The 19504-nt window shown below is 43.7% G+C and overlaps 1 protein-coding gene across 5 annotated transcripts in view; it reads right to left on the bottom strand.

Annotated features, from left to right (window-relative positions):
* Window positions 1-19504, bottom strand: part of FGFR1 (fibroblast growth factor receptor 1) — a 163307-nt gene that overhangs the window by 30048 nt on the left and 113755 nt on the right. For 4 of the 5 annotated variants that reach the window (XM_048511968.1, XM_048511965.1, XM_048511969.1 and 1 more), the window contains exons 3-6: window positions 11050-11313; window positions 8855-8938; window positions 8207-8382; window positions 5303-5426 (exon numbers count right to left, since the gene is read on the bottom strand). In XM_048511968.1, the coding sequence (XP_048367925.1) occupies window positions 5303-5426; window positions 8207-8382; window positions 8855-8938; window positions 11050-11313 (648 nt within the window). The remainder of the gene's footprint in view (window positions 1-5302; window positions 5427-8206; window positions 8383-8854; window positions 8939-11049; window positions 11314-19504) is intronic. The other variant, XM_048511970.1, reaches the window with a different exon arrangement.

Here is a 19504-nt window from a genome sequence, read left to right as displayed (position 1 = left end):
GAGGGCTAAGAGCAGCCCTGAGCTGCCCACCAATGAAGTAGCTGCTGTGTAAAACAGGCTGCAGTGCCAATGATGATGAGTGAAGTCTGTGGGGGGAGGAAGTGCCACAAGCCCCCGTGACCAAAATTGTTGCGCCCGAGGACGAGGGGATATTTTGTCCCCTAGGTGATGCATGAGTGCCAAACGCAGCATTTATTCAAAATCCTGAAAAAAATTAGGTCAAGAAATAAGGCCAAAATTTCACCAACTTGATTCCTCCTTCGTCTCATCCAGAGAGCTGAGAGGAAATCAAGTGAACATTAATAACTAGTCAGGTGCAGATCAGAAGTTGAGTACAACTCCACAGAGACAAAGAGAATTAGGCAAGCTGGCACGGAAATGAAAGCCCCGCAGCCGTCTGCAACCCTCACATCTTCACTTGTGATGTGACAAAGCAGGGATTAAGAAGTTATTTTTTCCCTTCATTCCAAGAGGCTGGAGCCAAGACTTTTTTTTATTCCAGTCAGTTGCTTATTAAAAATGTGAAGGGAATGCTTCTTCTTCTAATCCCCCTTGCGAAGGCTTCTTGATGAGTGCCCCCCTGTAAAATCATATTCCACTAAAACAATATTCCATTTCCTGAAGTAAATATCACAGGACTGCTGTGTCCTCTGTCAAAAGCTCCCATTGATTCTTAACAAAATTCTCCTTGAATTAGAGAGCAAACTTACTCTGCGTATTTCACAACTTTCCCAAACCAGTCAGGAACAAACCTCACAATGTTTCTGTCACTCCTCAAAGCTGCTGGTTAGAAGGATTGAGGTGGAGACTGCCACTGAAGTTGAGAAAGCGGTCAAAGACCTAAAATCACATCCTTGTTTTCCACATGAATTAACTTGCCAGATCACCTGACATGTAATTCAGCTCCAAAAAAGAGCCATTGGTCATGTGTGAAATATGAATTGGGGCCACAGTGTTAGGGGGGAAATTAACTCTTCCTCTTCATAGTGTTACCTTTATAGAAATGGCCCTTCATCCCATGCCTGGTTTAAGCTTTTGCAAGAAACAAAGATAAGCACATTTGGGTCTATGTGCTGGTCTATTGTGCTGTATTTAATACACTTGACTGAACCCTAATCTTACACACTCAAACCACCAAATCACAGTATCCTAACCCTAACCCCCACCCTTCCAAAGCCTTGTTTCATATCCCACCCTTCATGTTCCTAGAACAGCTAAAATCACATGTTGAGAGATCTAGTTGTAGATCAAAGCCAGTAGCATATCGAGGGGGCTAAAGGGTCAGATGACCCAGGTGCCACGCTAACGTGTCACATGGGGAGCACACTGTGCCATTCCCCTAGCCCTCCCCCCAGTAGTAAGCAACAGCAGTTCACCTGCCTGCTGCACACCCACTTGCCAGCCGCTTCTTTGTCCCCCGCCCCTACACAAGCTGCTTTCCTTTTCACATTTCTTCTGAAGAAACGAAGCCACCTGGGCTCAGCTGACTTGGATGACAGTTTGACAAGGAGACTGCAGAAGATTCTGAGCAGTTTTAAGTCCATTTGACACATCAAAATCCAGGTCAGTAACAGCCAGCAGGAACAGACAGACTACACATCCCTATAGCTTACCAAATGCTCTTGGGATTTCCATTGTTTCTTCAGCAGCTGAATTACAATACCCTTAAAAGGCAACTCTGACACTTGGAATGGAATTGGGGTCTAGAGAAGGAAACAGGTGGCAGCTGGTGGAGTGGGGTGGGGGGAGGGGGGAATAAGTCCTGAACCACAAGTTAACACAAAACAGCAGAGGAGCAGCTAGAACTGCTCCTGGACAGTACCACTTCAGGCTGGTGGTGCAGTAATCATTTAATAATTGCAATGCTTGGTATAGAAACTCCTTTTGTAACAGAAAATGATGTTGGGAAGGTCTAGCCTGGCCTTCTACCTGATACACTGTTTGACTTACCACACTGGGTTGTTGTGAGGATACAGTGAAGGAGAGGAGAATGATATAAGCTGCTTTTGGTCCCCATTGTGGAAAAACGTTGGGTATAAATGAAGTGAGTAAATAATAAGTATAGCTGAAGATGGGGTGAGCAAATAACAGGTAGGTTGGCTGATGGTGGGAAGAAGAGAAGGAAGCAGGAGGATAGGGGGTTGCCAGGAAGGAAGAAATAGGAAATAGTGTGGGGAAGGGGATATAGGGGAAAATTAGGTACCCCATGCACATCCTCGTGTGTCCCCCAATGTACAAATGGGCCAGGCATAGACTGGCACTGAATAATTAGACTTGGCCCAGCAATCAGCACTGTGCATCTACGCCACTGTTTTCCAGGGGAGACAGTGCTTGGGGAAGGAAGGAGTGAAAGCTGAAGATTGGGGGAGAGGAGGGGGGGGGGGGGAGAAAGGAAGAAAATAATGAAGGAAGCAAAAAAATGAAATATCCCCTGCAAGTCCTTGTTGTTTTATATTCAACGAATTTAAAAAGTTTTAATATTTAGATTGTTCAGACATTAATATATTTTTAAATCCAACAAACAAATATACAGGCTTAGCTAACATTGAGGCTTCCTAATGCATGCCAACAATATGTTGCACAACCCTAATCCCATCAGTACCTGAATAATCCTCTGAAGAGATGAAGTCTATCTCTCCCTGAGTTCTAGCTCCCTGTGTTTATGCTGTTTCACAATGAGGATCTAGGATAGAGCCCAAGTGGTTCACAGGACTAGGTCTCCTGAGGTTCCTGGTTCAAAACCCTGACAGGGTCTTTCTCCCATTGTCACCTCTGCTGATGAATGAGGCTTCCCCACACTTGAAAGAAGCAAGATAAACACCACTGGTGGCAGTAAAGGAAAACCAGGCAGGTGAAATTCTTGTCATTGAATAAGGGCTGGGATTTAGGGGGTGCAGGGAAGGTAGTAAACATGGCTACCTATTCATTGGAAGGTCAAAGGTCAAACAAACCTAATGAGGGCCTACCCGATTAACAAAGAGCCAGCTACTGTAGTGAGTGAGCGCTAACAAACCCCTTTGTTCCTCCTTGCAGACAATTCCCTTCAGTTTGCTCAATGTAATCAAATTAAATTGCATTCTTAATGGTTCATTTAGTGGCATTTAGAACAACTCCACAAGTGGAACAAGCAGAGATCAGCCTGTCCGGTTAGGAATTAAGGCTAATAAAAATCCGGCCCATGAAATTATCATGAAAATAATTCTAGAAATGAATTAAAACCTCAGATTGGAAAACAAAGGGGCCCACACAGTTGAAAGAAGCTAGTCTGCCATGATAAGAAGATGCACTTCCCAGGATAGCCACAATTCACACAAAATGGCAACCAAAAAGCAAAATTCACCTTCTCCCTTTCTCAAACCCTTTTCAGATAATCAGCAACATACAAGGAGTTCTTAGTCATACAAATAATATGCCTGTTAAGGAGCAAAGAAACAGGCAGCAATACACAGTCGCCTGAGAACATTGGCAGGGGATGGGGGATAGTGGCCAGATCCAAGTTGACGCCTGGCTGAGACTGGGCTTGGCTCAAGCTTTTAGCCATGGTCAAACTGGCTCTTGCTGTTCCCAACTTCCACGTGGGGATCGAGAGTGGGAAACCTGTTGGCACCACTCCCCTCGTGGAGATGGGCGCAGGTGAAACCCAACTGCCCTTGCTTCCCATCTCCATCTCTACATGGAGATTGGGGGTGGGGCGAGCCCTGCTCCCTGGTCTCAACTGCGCCTTACCTTGAACCTCTTGGGCAGGGAGATTAGGACGGGACACAGCTGGGGGGCATAACACCTGGGCTAGCCCAGGCACCATTTTATTAAGCTACGCCCCTGAAGAGAAGCCTTGCTGGAGCAAACCAACAACTACTGAAAGTCTGAAACATGTGAAACAACCTCCAAGTGACCAGACATTTTCAAGCACTTAGGATGTCACAGAACTACTAAGCATCTAGGACAGGAGTCTGCAACCTGCAGCTCTCCAGATGTTCATGAACTACAATTCCCATCAGCCCTTGCCAGCATGGCCAATTGGCCATGCTGACAGGGGCTGATGGGAACTGTAGTTTATTAACATCTGGAGAGCTGCAGGTTGCAGACCCCTGATCTAGGGGCAGGTGGGAACATATCAGCAAGGCTGACCTCAAGTAGCATTCTGTTCCTAACTGTGGCAGATATTGCTGAGAAGCTCATAGGAGCATATGAAGCTGACACACCGAATCAGACCATTGGTCCACCTAGCTCAGCACTGTCCACTCCAGTAGTGACTCTTCAGAGGCTCAGTCACCAAAGAATCTTTCCCTGCCCTTGGTATTCAAGATCCTATAATGGGAGATGCAAAAGATTGACCTCAATATTCTCCACATTAAAAACACATGTTCTGCCATTGAATTGTGGCTTTTCTGCAAAGCTACCATCAGGATTATGAAGGTGATGCTCTGCCATATTACCTGCCTCCAGCATCTAGTGTTCGGAGATACACTACTGCTATACATGAAAACTTCACTTAATTATAGTAACTAACAGTTGATAGGACTATTCTCACAGAACGATTCCCAATAAACCTGTCCAACCCCTTTTAAAAGCCACTCTCTCTGCTGCCCGGATTGTCTCATTCAGAAAGAAAATTCTTACGTCTCTATTTTCACTAAATCTCAAATTTCAAAGAGAAGGGTCACAGCTCAGTAGTGGAACACATGCTTTTCATGCACAAGGCCACATGTTGAATCCCAAACATGTCGGCTTTAAAAACATTCTCGGATAGCAGGGCTGGGGAAGGCCTCCCATGACTTTGAAGAGATGTTGCCAGACTAGTTAGCATAAAGCAGGTTCCTAAGTTCAACTCCCTTCCCATAATTCTCAAAACAACAAAATAAGGCACAAAGCAAGCAATACTGCTTAACTCTTACAGTTCTGCACTTTATTGGACAGATGTACACACAGAGTTCCTTACTATTCTTTCAATTTATGGAGCAACGTGCCATGATCCTGCCTGCCTCTTTGAGGAGGTCAGATTCCCTACTTGGGTTTCAACAGTCAACTCTTCACCCCGTGTTCTAAAGTGCCGTGGGATAATATTGGCTACATCAGAGTCGACAGGAGATGAATGAACTTTTAGCCAACTAGCACACAACTTGGGGTAGGGGCGGTGTAGCCAGTGACAGAAGCATAGTTAGCAATCCAGCGGTACTTGCTGCCACAATACCAGAAGGCAGGATTGGTTTTTCCTTTTTCTGCCCACTGCACATTTCTGAGAAATAAATGCACCTGTAACATCATAAGAAATTTCCCCACTCCCTTTCCCAAGATTCCTTACCAACTACGTCAAGATGATAGGTGTGATTAATGGACCCATATTTGTTCTCCACAATGCAGGTGTAGCTGCCTTTATCCGACGGCACCACCGAGTCCATGATGATACTCCAGGTGGCATGACGAACCTGCGGGGAAGAGGACGTCGCTGGCTCAGGAAGATTATACATTGATAGATGTGTGTGCATATGTGTGTGTGTCCACATGTGAGCTTTGCGCCTAACCTTCCCCCTCACTTTCTGCAGTTGATCAAACACAGGCCTTTTTCATCTCTGAACAGGCCAAAGATCTTGCCAGCTCCTGTGCTGCATGTTCTAGACTGCATATAATTGCCTTTTGAGGTCATGTTTTCCCCTTTTGGTATACACAGGGGGAGTAATTGCTGCCAGCTGCCGGGCTGACCACAGCTCCAGATACATCTGGAAATTGATATGACTGACGAGTGGGATGAGTTCCCTTCACCAGCACAGGAACTAATCTTGGAAGGATTCCAGCTAGTCTCCCACATGCAAGAAGCTACCTAAGACTAACCAGGGCTGTGTGGACTTCGCATTGAAGAAGAAGAGGAGTTTGGATTTATATCCCACTTTTCTCAATGGCTTGCATACTGTTTCCCTTCCTTTCCCCACAACAGACATTCTGTGAGTTAGGTGGGGCTGAGAGAGAGCTGAGAGAACTGTCACTAGCCCAAGGTCACCCAGCTGGCTTAAAGTGCAAGAGTGGGGAAATAAACACAGTTCTACAGATTAGAGTTCACGGCTCATGTGGAGGAGTGGAGAATGAACCCCAGCTCTCCAGATTAGAGACCACTGCTCTTAACCACTACACCACACTGGCACAATCACAATCACTCCGCAAACACCAAATCCAGCATCAGGTGGAGATGACCTCACTCATACTTTCAAAAAAAATAAACTAATACAAAAACAGAAGTTTTATTCTCGGGATTTTTGTGTTTATGTGAGCAAGCATTCATATATGGATTCCCATTCATTCCCAGCAGCCTAAGGTAATATAGTCCAGGATTCTCCTGACTGTTTAAACCTCTGTACACATATGTAGTGGGAGGGGAAAGAAACTTATGAAGGGGAACAGCATCATTTACTGAACAATTCCAGGTTTGAAAGAAAGCACTAACATTTTCTAATTGCAGTAAAAATGGTGCTGCTTAAAAAAAATACACATAGTTTATGTCAATGTTGTGGCAACATCCTCTGCCCTAATTCTCTCTCCTCCCTGCTTTTTTTCCTCTGGACCATACACAGGGAACTCCACCCAAGAATGGAATGAAATCAACAGAGTTGCAATGTGGCTGGATTTCTGGTGTCTCAGTAGGACTTCCTGGGACATCAGCCAATCCCTGGAGTTCATTCATGCACAGTTATCCCAAGGGCAGTCAATCTTCAGCCTGGAGAAAAGGTGCCTGTTTCTTTAAGAGCTTCAAGTAGGAAAGGAAATTCTACAGGTAGCTACCTGGGAATTTGTTAAAGAAACAGGCACCGCCCTTCCAGGCTGGACTATTACAACTGTAGTTACACCAGATCATTCTCAGCTACTCAAAGCCTTTCAACTTTGCCCTCATATGACCTGGGATCCTAAGCTACCCTTGCCAATGAGAACATACAGCGTTCCTAAGGCAAAGCTCTAAAAAGTTATCCCACAGTTGAAGGGCTGATTCATATCACTGTTACAGCTGCTACCAAGGTTAGCCAAGGGAATTAGTTTACAGGCCAGCTCAGGCAGCTAAGATAATAAAAAAGAGGGCCCTAAAGAGCCAGATTAAATCAAAAGGAGCTGCAGCTTGACTTTTGCTGGTGGGAGCCATTGCTTTCAGGAAGTGACAAGGAGCCACTGCTCAATTGGTTCATCCCAGGAGAAAACAGCAGGGACCGTCTGATTCATGAGCCTCGTTCGTGTCTCATTAAAGCCACTATTGACTCCTTAGGCAAAGATTCTTTTGACCAGACGAAGAAGGAAAAACTAGATCAGGGCAGGTTGTCTGTGTCAATGGTTTATTGCTACAGGAGGTTTTATTAACACACAGGGGCTGAGCCACGTTAGCGGTGGGGAGCGTAAAGGCCATACTGTGCTGGCAAGTCACCCAGGACGGAAACAAGCTGTTCTAACTGGAGGCGAAGGGATGAGGCATCCAAAACAAGCCGGCAGCGGCCAGTAGCAAGTGCCAGAACGGCTTCTGCACCGTTGCACATCTAGCCAAACTCCTCTGCTTGTTGTTAAAGAAATTCAGAAATGATGAAGCTGCATATGGCATGAGGCCCTTGGATACAGCAGATGAACCCAAAAAGGCTGCTGTATATGGATGGAAACTTACCTGTTTGTACTTTGACTCTGTTTACTTGCCTCTTCAGCAGCACCGCTTGAAAAAAAATTTGTCCACACAGTGGACATTCAGAAGCCTCCGTCTACATTATAACGAATGCTAACACAGTAGTTTAATGGTCCACTATGATAGCCTTAAATAATGTGTACTGCAAAGAAACAGACAAGTATATAGCATAATTGAGCAGCAGTGGCATAGTGGTTAAGAGCAGGTGCATTCTGATCTGGAGGAACCGGGTTTGATTCCCAGCTCTGCCGCTTGAGCTGTGGAGGCTTATCTGGGGAATTCAGATTAGCCTGTGCACTCCCACACACGCCAGCTGGGTGACCTTGGGCTAGTCACAGCTTTTCGGAGCTCTCTCAGCCCCACCCACCTCACAGGGTGTTTGTTGTGAGGAGGGAAGGGAAAGGAGATTGTCAGCCCCTTTGAGTCTCCTACAGGAGAGAAAGGGGGAATATAAATCCAAACTCTTCTTCTTCTTCAATATAGCATAATTGAAGAACCACTCTGTGGACACACTCTGTTCTGGAACTGGCTGTTGGGGAACCATAGAACAGTACTTCCTACCTTGTATCCACCAATACGATGGTCAGGCTTGAATTCCTTGCCATTCTTCAGCCAGCGCAACGAAGGGGTGGGTGTCCCACTGGAAGGACACTTAAATTTCACGGTCTTAGCAGCAGGAACGGCATGAAGCTTCTTCTCCATCTTCTCAGGGTATGTCCAGTAGGGAGCTATGGCTTCTGGAAAAGTACCAGTAAATGACATGGGAGTGAGCCAGTGACACTAGACAGCAGATCCTGCGCTTCTCACATTTGCTGCTCTCCAAGAGCTGGATCAAGGGTTACCATACTATCTGTTTGCACTGCCAACGAACCTGCCTGCTGCCCAGTCTGTGTTATATCTGCCTACTTCTGTGCCTCACTTACCTGATGTTACTTAAATAGAATGGTTACATGTGGCTAAGACCACATACCCGTTGTCCAAAAAGAATTTGAGAGCTATGAGCAGCCCTCTCAAGAAGTGAGGGAACTGACAAATGGTTGTGTTTTGACATGGGCACAAGATTACCAGTAGGAAGAACTAGCTGGAAAAGCATCATTGTTTCCACCTGTGTTTGCCTGATAAAACTCCAGGCTATATTTAGGACTTGCAGCTCAGTATTGCTCAGGTACTTTTTAAAACCCACCCTTCCTCCAATAAGGTCACACGTACGGTTTATTCTGGAGCTATCTGCTTCCTTTTCCTCTGAGGAGGAATCATCGTCGTCGTCATCGTCTTCAGCAGAAGGAAGAGCATCTGAAAAAGAAGATGGCCGCCATCAGTTTTTAGTACTACTTTGCAAGGAGTTAGGAGACAGTAAGAGAGTACATCAGGACGTCTTTCTATTGGTTAAAATACAGCTGTGAGTCTTTCAACTACACATGCACATATGCATTGTCTTCCATGGGATGTACTATCTTTGGAAAATCAGTTTGACATGTTGGAATCTGTTGTCTCTTTGCAAACTAACTGTGGCTTTTCTAGTTGGGCTTATAAACAAAGATGGAAGAGTAGAAGGGAGGAGTATTGTACTAATGTTGACTATGTCCTTGAGCAAAGGCCCAGAAAATAATTCACCATTGGCAAGGGTGCCACTTTCTCAAAACTTGAGCAGAACAGAGTATCTCACTGACCTCACACTGAGCCTTGGAAAGGCCCAGGAAGTCTGCAAAACTTGATGCTTCTTGAAGATATCAGAAGCAAACTGTAACAGAAGCAAGCTCATACTCCTCCACTTAGCTTAGGAAGAAGGTTCAGGCTTGTTCCTGCAGCCACATGGGTCTGTAAAAGGCATTTGCAATGCCACTGAAGTACAGTATGATGTCACAATTAAGCCCCCCTGGGGTGGAATAGATTGGGTAGTGTGCAAATATTTGGGTTAACTACTAAAGAGTGCCAAAACTGTGGACTCTTGTAGTTCAGATGGCCTTCTAGGAATATCTATCGATTTATGCACATTAGCTGCCATCTGACAATTCAGGGCTCAACAAACACTACACATGAATATACATGAAGATGTCTTAGACTGAAGTAGGCCACCAGTCTATCAAGATCTGTGCAGACTATTTTGATTGGCAGAAGCCCTTCAAGGTCTCAGTCAAAGGTCTTTCATGCTATGTACTGTCTGGTCTTTTTAACTGGAGACGCCAGGGACTGAACCCAGGACGTTCTGCATGCAAAGCAGAGCCTCTTCCACTGATTTACAGCCCCTCCACATGGTAAAATAGTTCCTGGATTGTAGCAGCTACAGGTAGAGGATGGCAAGTTTGAAAAAAACTGTGGAAAAAAATCCCTGCACTAGCGTATCTGGAGATAGCTAGAATCCTTCCCTTTGGCCCTTGATTTTTTGCCTGCAGAAGGCTTTTTGAGAAAGCTTGAGAGAATACTGAAACATTGGATGTCCATCCAACAGCACTCAGAAGTGGTATAGTCCTGTAAATGTTTTGTCCGGTGAGGACAAAAAGGAGCACAATTCGTAACTGTTTCTGGCTGAACTATAGACAGTCGTCCCAGTTTGAAAAGCTCCATAAAGGCCCTTAGGTAATAATGCAAAATAGTACGCAGCAAGGATTGGGGGAGCTTCAGAGCTGAAGAAAAAGTCATTGCTATGGCTGCCAGTATCCCAAACAAAGGAGTCTGAAGAAGGCACCCTTCATATTTATTTATTTCCTACATTTATACCCCGCCATATCTCTACAACTCAAGGTGGCTTACAATAATATAGAGGCTAGAGGCCTGGCCTTAGAGATAGGCAAGGGGAATCTGGCCTTGACACCCCACAACAACCCTAAATTACTATGCATGCATTTCGTCTCTCCTGCCAACCCGAACTTGAACTTGCCACACAGCTTGCCCAGGGGGATACCCTTTTTATCATTAGGGAAACTCAACAGGCATCTAATTCCAACGATAAATTTACTCATCACAACTGAAGAAAAGCATTAAGAGATGAGGGAACAGGTAGCCCCATATGATGCGAAGTAACTTGTCCAGCCCTAAGGGTGAAGGTTTTATCCCCTCAAGCAGGGCTTCAATTTCAGCTGTTTCAGTGCCAGGGTTGAATACAAAAATATACAAAAAGATAAAGAGTGCATTAGAGCATACCAAACAGAGGCCTTTTTTCCACAATGAGCAATTCGCATACGCATCTGAGACTGGAGGAAAGTCTTCTGAGTCACAATGCTATGACAGATTCAAGGCCCAGTATCTCTCATTTTAACAACCTTTTGAGAGTCAGGTGAGTCAAAGACTCAATGAGATTTGCTCAAGATCATAAGGGTATCAAATGCAGGTCTCTCACAGCCAAAGCAGATGCTAGACCAACACCAATGAAAGCACCAGTCGTTCTTCGGTGACCTGCTACAAACCTGAGACATTCACGGAGAAGTAGATGGTTTCGCTTCCCGAGGGACTGTTGGTCATGCAGGCATACAGCCCTGAGTCCTCAGGAACGGCGTCCCTGACCTCTACCTCCTCTCCCGTGATGCGTGTTCGGTTGTTTTCTGACAGCTGGACCCCATCTCGTACCCAGTTGATACTCTGAACATCATCACGTAGCCGGCAGCGCAACTGAAGGAGGTCACCAGGGTGAACTGAATAAGACTCCACTTCAGGGCTTGATTTAGGTAGAACTGGAAATGTTAGGGGACACAAAGAGAGGGGGAAAACAAGGGGGAAGCAAGGCATGAGTGGTTTATTGCAGATGCATTACTCTGGCAGCATGCAGCACTGTAGGAGGCAGGTTGTCCTGCCACAATCGTCAATAAGACGCAGGCCTCAACTGCCATGCAGGTCTTTTGGAAGAGCAGAGGGAGCAAGAGGCTGGGGTGGAATTTATTTCTGAACAGTTCCACTGGTGTACACAGCGCTTTGTTGTTGTTTTTTAAAATACATTGTTAGGGACCAAAGGCAGCCGCAAAGCATTGCACTACAAGGCAAGTGGCTGCATCTGATCAAGGCCAAGACAAAATGGCGGGCCGAGATGGAAACTCCAACTCCAGTCCAAGCAGCACCTACCTGAAGCTCTATAGCTAGTAAGCGGACTGCCACACACAGCCTTCACAGCAGGGAAGGTGAAGAAATGGAAGAGGTTAAAAAAAAGCATTTTGCAGGAGGATTAAAGCTTTGTTGTCTTTCAAGGCATGATGATGCCTCTGTAAGATCTTCTCATTTCAAAGTAATATTTGAGCGTTCCTTAGAGCATGTCTTATATAATCAAAATTAATGGGTGGTCTTCCCATGTATAATAAACAAGGACGTTTGTGGCATCTAAAGACTTACAGATATATTTTGGCATAAGCTGTCATGTTCACTACCATCAGAGACATCCCAGGACCATAATATCACAACCCTGTATCTGGCCCAGTTAATGAAAACAGCTCAGCGTGTGGTAAAGCAGCTCTCAGTGGGGGGCAATGAAAAGACTGAATACTGCATATAAAATACTCTGTGCATAGAAAACGAGGTTTCGGGGACAAGAATTCTCGACTAGCATTCTCCCTAACAAATATGCTGGGAACAACTTCCAGGGTTTCGAAATTGTTTAAATCACATGAATCCCCTACCTTCCAAGAAGGCTTTTATCACTTCATTTTTAAGATCCAGGCCTCTGCAAACAAGGAATTCCCAAATGTTTCAGCCACATATCCATTTTGACCACGTGGGGTCATTTGCCTTGTATTTTTATAGAACTGTGAAGGGCACTCCTTAGCAATCACAGCCCCGGCATTATATGTGCGATCATTTCTCCCAGGATCAAAGAGGTGAGGAAAAAGCACCTGGACTTGCTGGAACTGAGGTTTACTGTTCAAGCATGTCAACAAACTTTACAGCAAAGCAAATTCAGCAGGTATCCCAGGATAACAGGATTTGTATAAACAGTTCCATGGACCAGCCACTGAAAGGGCTTCGTGCAGCATTTGTTGCGCAAGGAATGGTGGTAGTGGTGGAGGTCTAGTTTAAACTTGTAATTTGATATTCCTAAATTGAGAGACTATCGAATAACCAGTTTTTTGAAAATGAGATGGGGCAAACATGCCTTTTAACTTCTCTCTCTCTCTCTCTCTCTCTCCCTCATGGCCCCAACATTAGAGTAAGCACTACTCTGCAGAAGCAAATTCCATTTTACTCTATTTTACTTACTCTCAGGAAAGCATTCTTAGGATTGAAGCCCAACTCTTACAAGCAATTTCATGATGTTATTATCAGAAAGAGTGTTTTACTAGCATATCTATTGACCCACATCACTATAGAATGCCCACTACACTCAATACCTGATAGACACAGAAGGGTATTACTATGTCTTTCCCTCACACGGCCTTTCTCCAATATGATACTCCTTTACATTTAAGAAAGCCTAAAATTTTACTTTAAAAAAAAACATTAAGATTCTCACAATACTGAGTTTTATAGGTAGACCCTGTCTGTGTTCCCCCAAAATACTCATAACTCTGAACTCCTTAAAAAATAAAAATAAAAGGTAGGCTGCATATCAGAGATTCTTTACTTTCTCTTAGTGTTCTTCTCTGCCAAATAATTTTGCCGAGCTCTGTGATTGTTCTTTCCCCTACCAGTTTTTGTCTGGTTTTTTTTGTTTTTAAAGAAGGCAGATTGCAATTTAAAGGGTTGGTGGAGAAAAATACAAGTACGTGTAAATTTTCCATAGTGGGGGTAAAAGCAGGTTGGGGGGAGGGGAAGCATAAGATTTACATTTTGGCCCCAGTGGCCACATTCTGTTTTGCCTTTAAGTCCCTCAGGGGATGTAGTTCTGCCCTTAGATGTGCCTGTATCCGGTTTCCAAATCGATCAAGGAATATTCAGAAAGGCTGTTTTACAATCCAGGTGAAAGGTTACCAGGGGTTTGCTTATTCTGGGGAGGGGGAGTTCACATCTCCAAGCCATCAGCTCCTCCACCAATTTAGTGGCTTTCAAAAAGATCTCTATGCATTCCATTGTGTAATATAGGGCTGCAAACCTCAAACTACAGATATCAATTCCCCAAGAGGAAACGACAGACTTGGAGAACGGACTCTACGGCACAAGGTCCCTGCTGAGCTCCCCACTCCAAGTGCCAACTTCCTCAGGCAATGTAACCAACAACCCCAAATCTCCATAATGTAATATGAACTACACTTTACATTTAGTTCATTAGCTTCTGGAGTGTGTGTATAATGAACAGAACCTCTCTTTTCAAAACCACATGGTTGTGAATACACACACTCACAGATACCGGTGACATATTTTCTGGGGGCATATGGAAGTCCTGTTATTAGTACTGCTATTCAATATGGTATCACCAGGCCCTTTTGAGCCATGAGCTCAGGGTTTGGGATGCTGGGGATTGGCAAAGCTTTTGCACATGTAATTTGGGTGTTCCCAAGTAACGGGCTGTTTAATTATTCCTGCATTTCAAATGGATTTAAACTAAAACCAAGGCAAGTACAATAGGCTATGTGGACTCACCTTAATGAGAACGAAAGAGGGAGATGGAGTTTTCTGAATAGAATAGAATAGAATAGAATAGAATAGAATAGAATAGAATAGAATAGAATAGAATAGAATAGAATCTTTATTGGCCAAGTGTGATTGGACACACAAGGAATTTGTCTCCGGTGCATATGCTCTCAGTGTACATAAAAGAAAAATACATTTGTCAAGAATCATAAGGTACAGCACTTAATGATTGTCATATAGGTCTAGTAAGCAATCAGGAAACAATCAATAGTAATGAAAGCATAAAATGTAAAATCTTAAAATAAGATAAAATGTCAGCACAGGCTATAGTCATACAGTCATAAGTGGGAGGAGATGGGTAATAGGAATGATGAAAAAAGTAGTGCAGTAATTATATAATAAGTATATAATAAATAGTTTGACATTATCGAGGGAATTATTTGTTTAACAGAGTGATGGCATTCGGGAAAAAACTGTTCTTATGTCTAGTTGAAGGGGGAGAATGAAGGGGAAATACAGAAGTATTTGCACCATTCAATGGGAATGTCAGCTAGAACCTTACCCTCATCCATTGGGTATAGAAACAAATAAAAACATTATTTGTTCTAGTATAATCCTGCGATCATTTAAAACAACTGCTATCATTGTAAAGAAGTGGAGCAATGTTGTGTTCAAGTGAGAAATTCCATTTCATTGGACAGGTTTTAGTCCACAATTTCTGCCTTTTCTTTCGCAAGTAATCGAACTGGAAGTGGGAGGAGGATAAACATTTTTCCACCACCTATCACTGATTATAATCAAAGATAAAGTGCACTGACAGCTTCACAGATTTTGTTAGTTTTTGGCTTAGGAGACTATGCCGACTGATGTCTTTTCCCCCAACCCTACTGAGAAACAATCCCACACACAGGGCATGAATAGAGATGGATTAAATGTTCTGTATGTCTGGATTCAAAGGACATTTCAGGCCCTATCTACATGCCAAACGGCAAAAGTGGCATCGATTCTAGGACACATACGTTTTCATTTACGTTACATGTTTCAAGTGCTCAAAATGTTTCACTTGAATTATATCAATTTTCCTTAAAACAACCCTAAAGGGAGGGCCTACCATTTATGACCTCCACACTGTAAAAGAGGGAATAGGTGAGCAGCTGCAGGTTTGTGCTAGCCCAAAGAAAATTAACATGGAACTACAGCCAACTCTGGCTAATAACTGTACATAATTTAAAAAATTTTAAGTTGTATATTATCAGGAGTGCTGTTTGATAGAAGAAAAGTGGAATGTAAACCTTTTCAATGAATACACAGATGTTCTCAGCTTTTCCAGTCCCTTTTGAGCATTTTATTTCAAATGAACTGCACTTTGGCGAATTTAAGTTGCAGCATACAGAAGTTATAGCAAGCTTATTCTAAAAGTCCCACTTCCGGGAGGGGTTGGCTTCAGGAGAATCCCCAATTATTAGGTGCTGTCAAGTGAATTCCAAGCTTGAGAATATACTTGGAGAAAGGGAAAACAGCTGACACAATACACAACATTTGTTGGGAGAGCACAAAGATCCCTTTTTCTCCTTTTTTCTTCCACAACTATCCAGCTTCACTGGCTTTCCACAGCCTGCAATGCCAGCAGGGGCTGATGGGAATTGTAGTCTATGAACATCAGGAGAGCTGCAGGTTGCAGACCCCTCCTCTCCAACCCTTCCTTTCTGGGAACCAAGAAACAGGCTGCAGCAGAGAAATACAGTGATTCTATAGAGAAGCAGGGCCCAAATCTGCTCAGCCTACACTGGCAAGTCTGTCAAAACCCATAAAAGCTGTTTCTTCCCTCAGGACCCATTTTTATATAAAAAGCAAGTTTTTACCTTCATGATGTTGTGGAAAACATACAAAATTTGAAAAAATACAAAAGAACAAGGGGCCTCAGGTGCTCCAAAGAGAGACTGTAGGGTTAGGAATTCATCATCATCAGGAAACGCAAACTTTAATTGGATTTATCTCCCACATAAACCAATTAAAGCCTTCAGTCCTACTGTTGAGAAAAGGCTGTAAACAAGCAATAGCTAAAGGTGGCTTGCTTAGAGTAAGAGACAGTTCACAGAACCTTTAATTCCTGATCTACAAAACTGGAATAAACTGGGAGTTCAGAATATAAAATTGCTTGTACAAATTAGAAATTATAGTGCAGAACATATCACTGAGTTGCAAGTGTACACACACACACACACACACACACACACACACACACACACACACACACACACACACACACACAGAGTATCCAAAACCTTATAGCGTTTTTATAACTAACAATATTCCAGGGTCACACTTTAAATTGCCACATTGTGGTTCCTCCTTGTCTCTGTACTGGTCCTTCAATCTTGTACCCTGTCAGGACTGTACACAGAACATGTGGGTGAGCTTGTGTTTCTACAGCGACTTAAGTTCTACAATGTATTCAGCTCTCAAACTGCAAATATTTATGAAAATACTAGCAGAATAGACCAGGGCTCCATAGCCTTTTTGCACCTGTTAGTATCTTTAAAACTCTAACACAATATGGTTGGCACAGCCACAAAATGGCTGCTTCAGGAGGCAGAGCCTGTCACACAATAACTGCTGCAGTTTACCTTCATTCACACAAGGAAGGATCTTATGCTGTACCAGCAGCTGCTAACCAAGCAACTTTTAAAATCTGTACAGCCAATCAAATCCCACAGCCAATCAGAAGCCTTGCTGGACAAAAGCCTTCACCTGGCTCCACCCACTGTTGGCACCAGAAAAGGTGTTGGTGGGTATAGACATTCCTTTTCATGAATAAATGCTATTTGGCAACCAGTTCCAAGTCTTAGTTTGTTTAGTGGGACGTCTTCCAAATAAACACACATAAAAATACTGCTTTAGCCTTTGGCTTAATATGTGTGCAAGTATATGGATAGATATGCAAAAATCTGGTCTCTTTTCTTCAAGCAAAAGAGGTTTTAGATAATGCTCTTAAATGGCATATAGGCATTATTTCATTGGCAACTAATGTGTTCTAAATGTTACAGCAAGCAAGCTTGTTCAGGAAATACAAGACTTTTCAACACAGGGGACTTGATTTCAATCCATGATTTAAAACTGCCCTGATTCAATAATTTAAATCAATCTATCTTGCTCCCAAAGCAGAGGGCTTAACAAGACAGTAAAGGAATTTTCTGCGGGGGGGGGGGGGGGGGGGGAGGACTCCCACTGCTCAGAAAAGTATCTCAATGTGATGGTCAGCTGTGCAGACAGCTGCTGGCTTACAGCACACAAACCCCAACCCATCAGGGCATCAATACTCTTGGAGACTGAATGCTGCTCTTAGTAGCACCAAAGTTCATCCACACTCCAACATGACCAGAAACTAAAAATTAAGCCTGATGCTGGAAGAAAGAGAAAAGCATTTAAAAGGTGATTTGCAGGGAAGCACCCCATTTGCTATCATGGTATTTTTAACAAGAAACTTGCTTAGGTGTGATTCAACCCTAGTGCTCATTAGCAGAGGTGTTTGTTAATATCCCATGGGTGACTTTCCAGCTCTCGTTTTTCCTTAATTTGGGTCAACTTTCTAAAACCAATGTTGCAGTGGATAACTAGCATTTGCATTTCAAATACTTAACCTGGATACATTATCATTGATACCAGGAGACAGCTGCCTGTGTACATTAAACCCTTCTCTAAAATTGTGTTTTGGTTCTCCACATTGTATGTCCACTACCACCACCCAGCAAAAAAGATAAAAGTATCAACACAGACACACAGAAGCACTTTGGGCATTAACTTGCAAACAATGTCTGTCAGAGCTGTATGCAAGCTCTCCAGATATATACGTGTCTCTGGGTCACTGCTGTGCGACTTGAAAGACCACTATCATCTGACCCAATGAAAGGTGGTTAAAAAAACAACACTTTATTGGTTGCATCTTTCAGAAACTGGGGCATTAGTTGTGAAGCAGCCATATATGGGGAAAGGAAATTTGTTAGGCGGTGCTATGGTCAGTTGTTAGGGATGCCGGCCCCCAGGTAGGCCTAGAGAGCCTAAGGTATTTCAGGTGATCTCAGACCATGCAGATCAGGTCCCCTGGAAAAAAATTACTGCTTTGGCGGCTGGACTCTATTGTGTTATACTCTGCTGAGGTCTCTCCGCTCCCCAAGCCCCACAGTCCCCTGGTTCTACTCCCCAAATCTCCAAAAAATTCAATAACTCAGAGCTGGCAACCCTATCAGTGGCAGAGCATATGCTTCACATGCAGCATGCCTTAGCATCTCCAGTTACAAGGCTCAGGTAGTAGATGATATGGAAGACCTCTGTCTGAGTTAGGACTGGGAAATACTTGGAGATTTTGGAGTGTAGCTTGAGAACAGCGGGCTTGGGGAGGGGAGGGACTTCAACAGGATATAATGCCATAGAGTTCACCTTTCAAAGTGGCCATTTTCTCCAGGTGAACTGATTTTTGTCATCTGGAGATCAGTTGCAATCCCAGGAGATCTCCAGCTACCACCTGAAGTCTAGCAATCCTGATCTGAAGATCTATCTGCACAATAATGTTGGAAATCCAACCACAGCAAAGGGAATGCGGTTTGCCAAAGTGTAAAAATGCAAATATCACACCCCTGTAAGTTTTTAATTGAGAAAATGGGAGGCAAAGTTCCCTCCTCACCTGCCAAAATCCCAATCCAAACCAGGCCACCAGATGCCTGGAGAATTAAAATTGGGAGCTCCAAAGGTATCATGTAGTTATGCCAGAAGCCCCTGGAGGGTTGATGGAAGTCATGGATAATACTGATTTTGGCAGACCAAGGTTCTAAATTACCATAAGGTAAGTTTGTGTATCTATGGTTCTTTGAACATTAAAAGAACAACAGAGACTTGCAGCCCTTGGAAGGGGCAACATGTTTGATCGGAGACTGGTCCTTGGTAAAAACTAGGTAAAAAACTGTTCATAATTTTACTCAAAACAAATGCAACTTTTTCAAGCTGTGCAATACAGAAATATCTCACACTTTTCTTTAGCACCACTCCACTTATACAAGAGCACATTAATACGTATATACTCGCATATAAGTCAAATTTTTCAGCACATTTTTTGAGCTGAAAAAGCCCCTGGGCCTCTCCGCACTGTAGGATTCGACCTTAGTTCAACTTGGGTCCAACCCAGGTACTCCGCACAGCAGTAGCGTTAGACTCGTGTCGGACTCAACTCACCCCCCTCTCACCGTTAAATTTATGAGCTCGACTGGGAGGTAAAACTTCCTGGAAAACTCAGGTTGCACTCAAGCCGAAGCCGGCGGAGTGCGGAATCTTCCTCGCCTCGACTCTGCCAGCCAGCCAATTACAGTGCAGTATTTT

This window comes from Sphaerodactylus townsendi, linkage group LG12, assembly GCF_021028975.2.
Source record: "Sphaerodactylus townsendi isolate TG3544 linkage group LG12, MPM_Stown_v2.3, whole genome shotgun sequence".
Taxonomy (NCBI): domain Eukaryota; kingdom Metazoa; phylum Chordata; class Lepidosauria; order Squamata; family Sphaerodactylidae; genus Sphaerodactylus; species Sphaerodactylus townsendi.
Note: the sequence above shows the minus strand (reverse complement) of the source record. Positions and strands in the feature narration are given on the sequence as shown.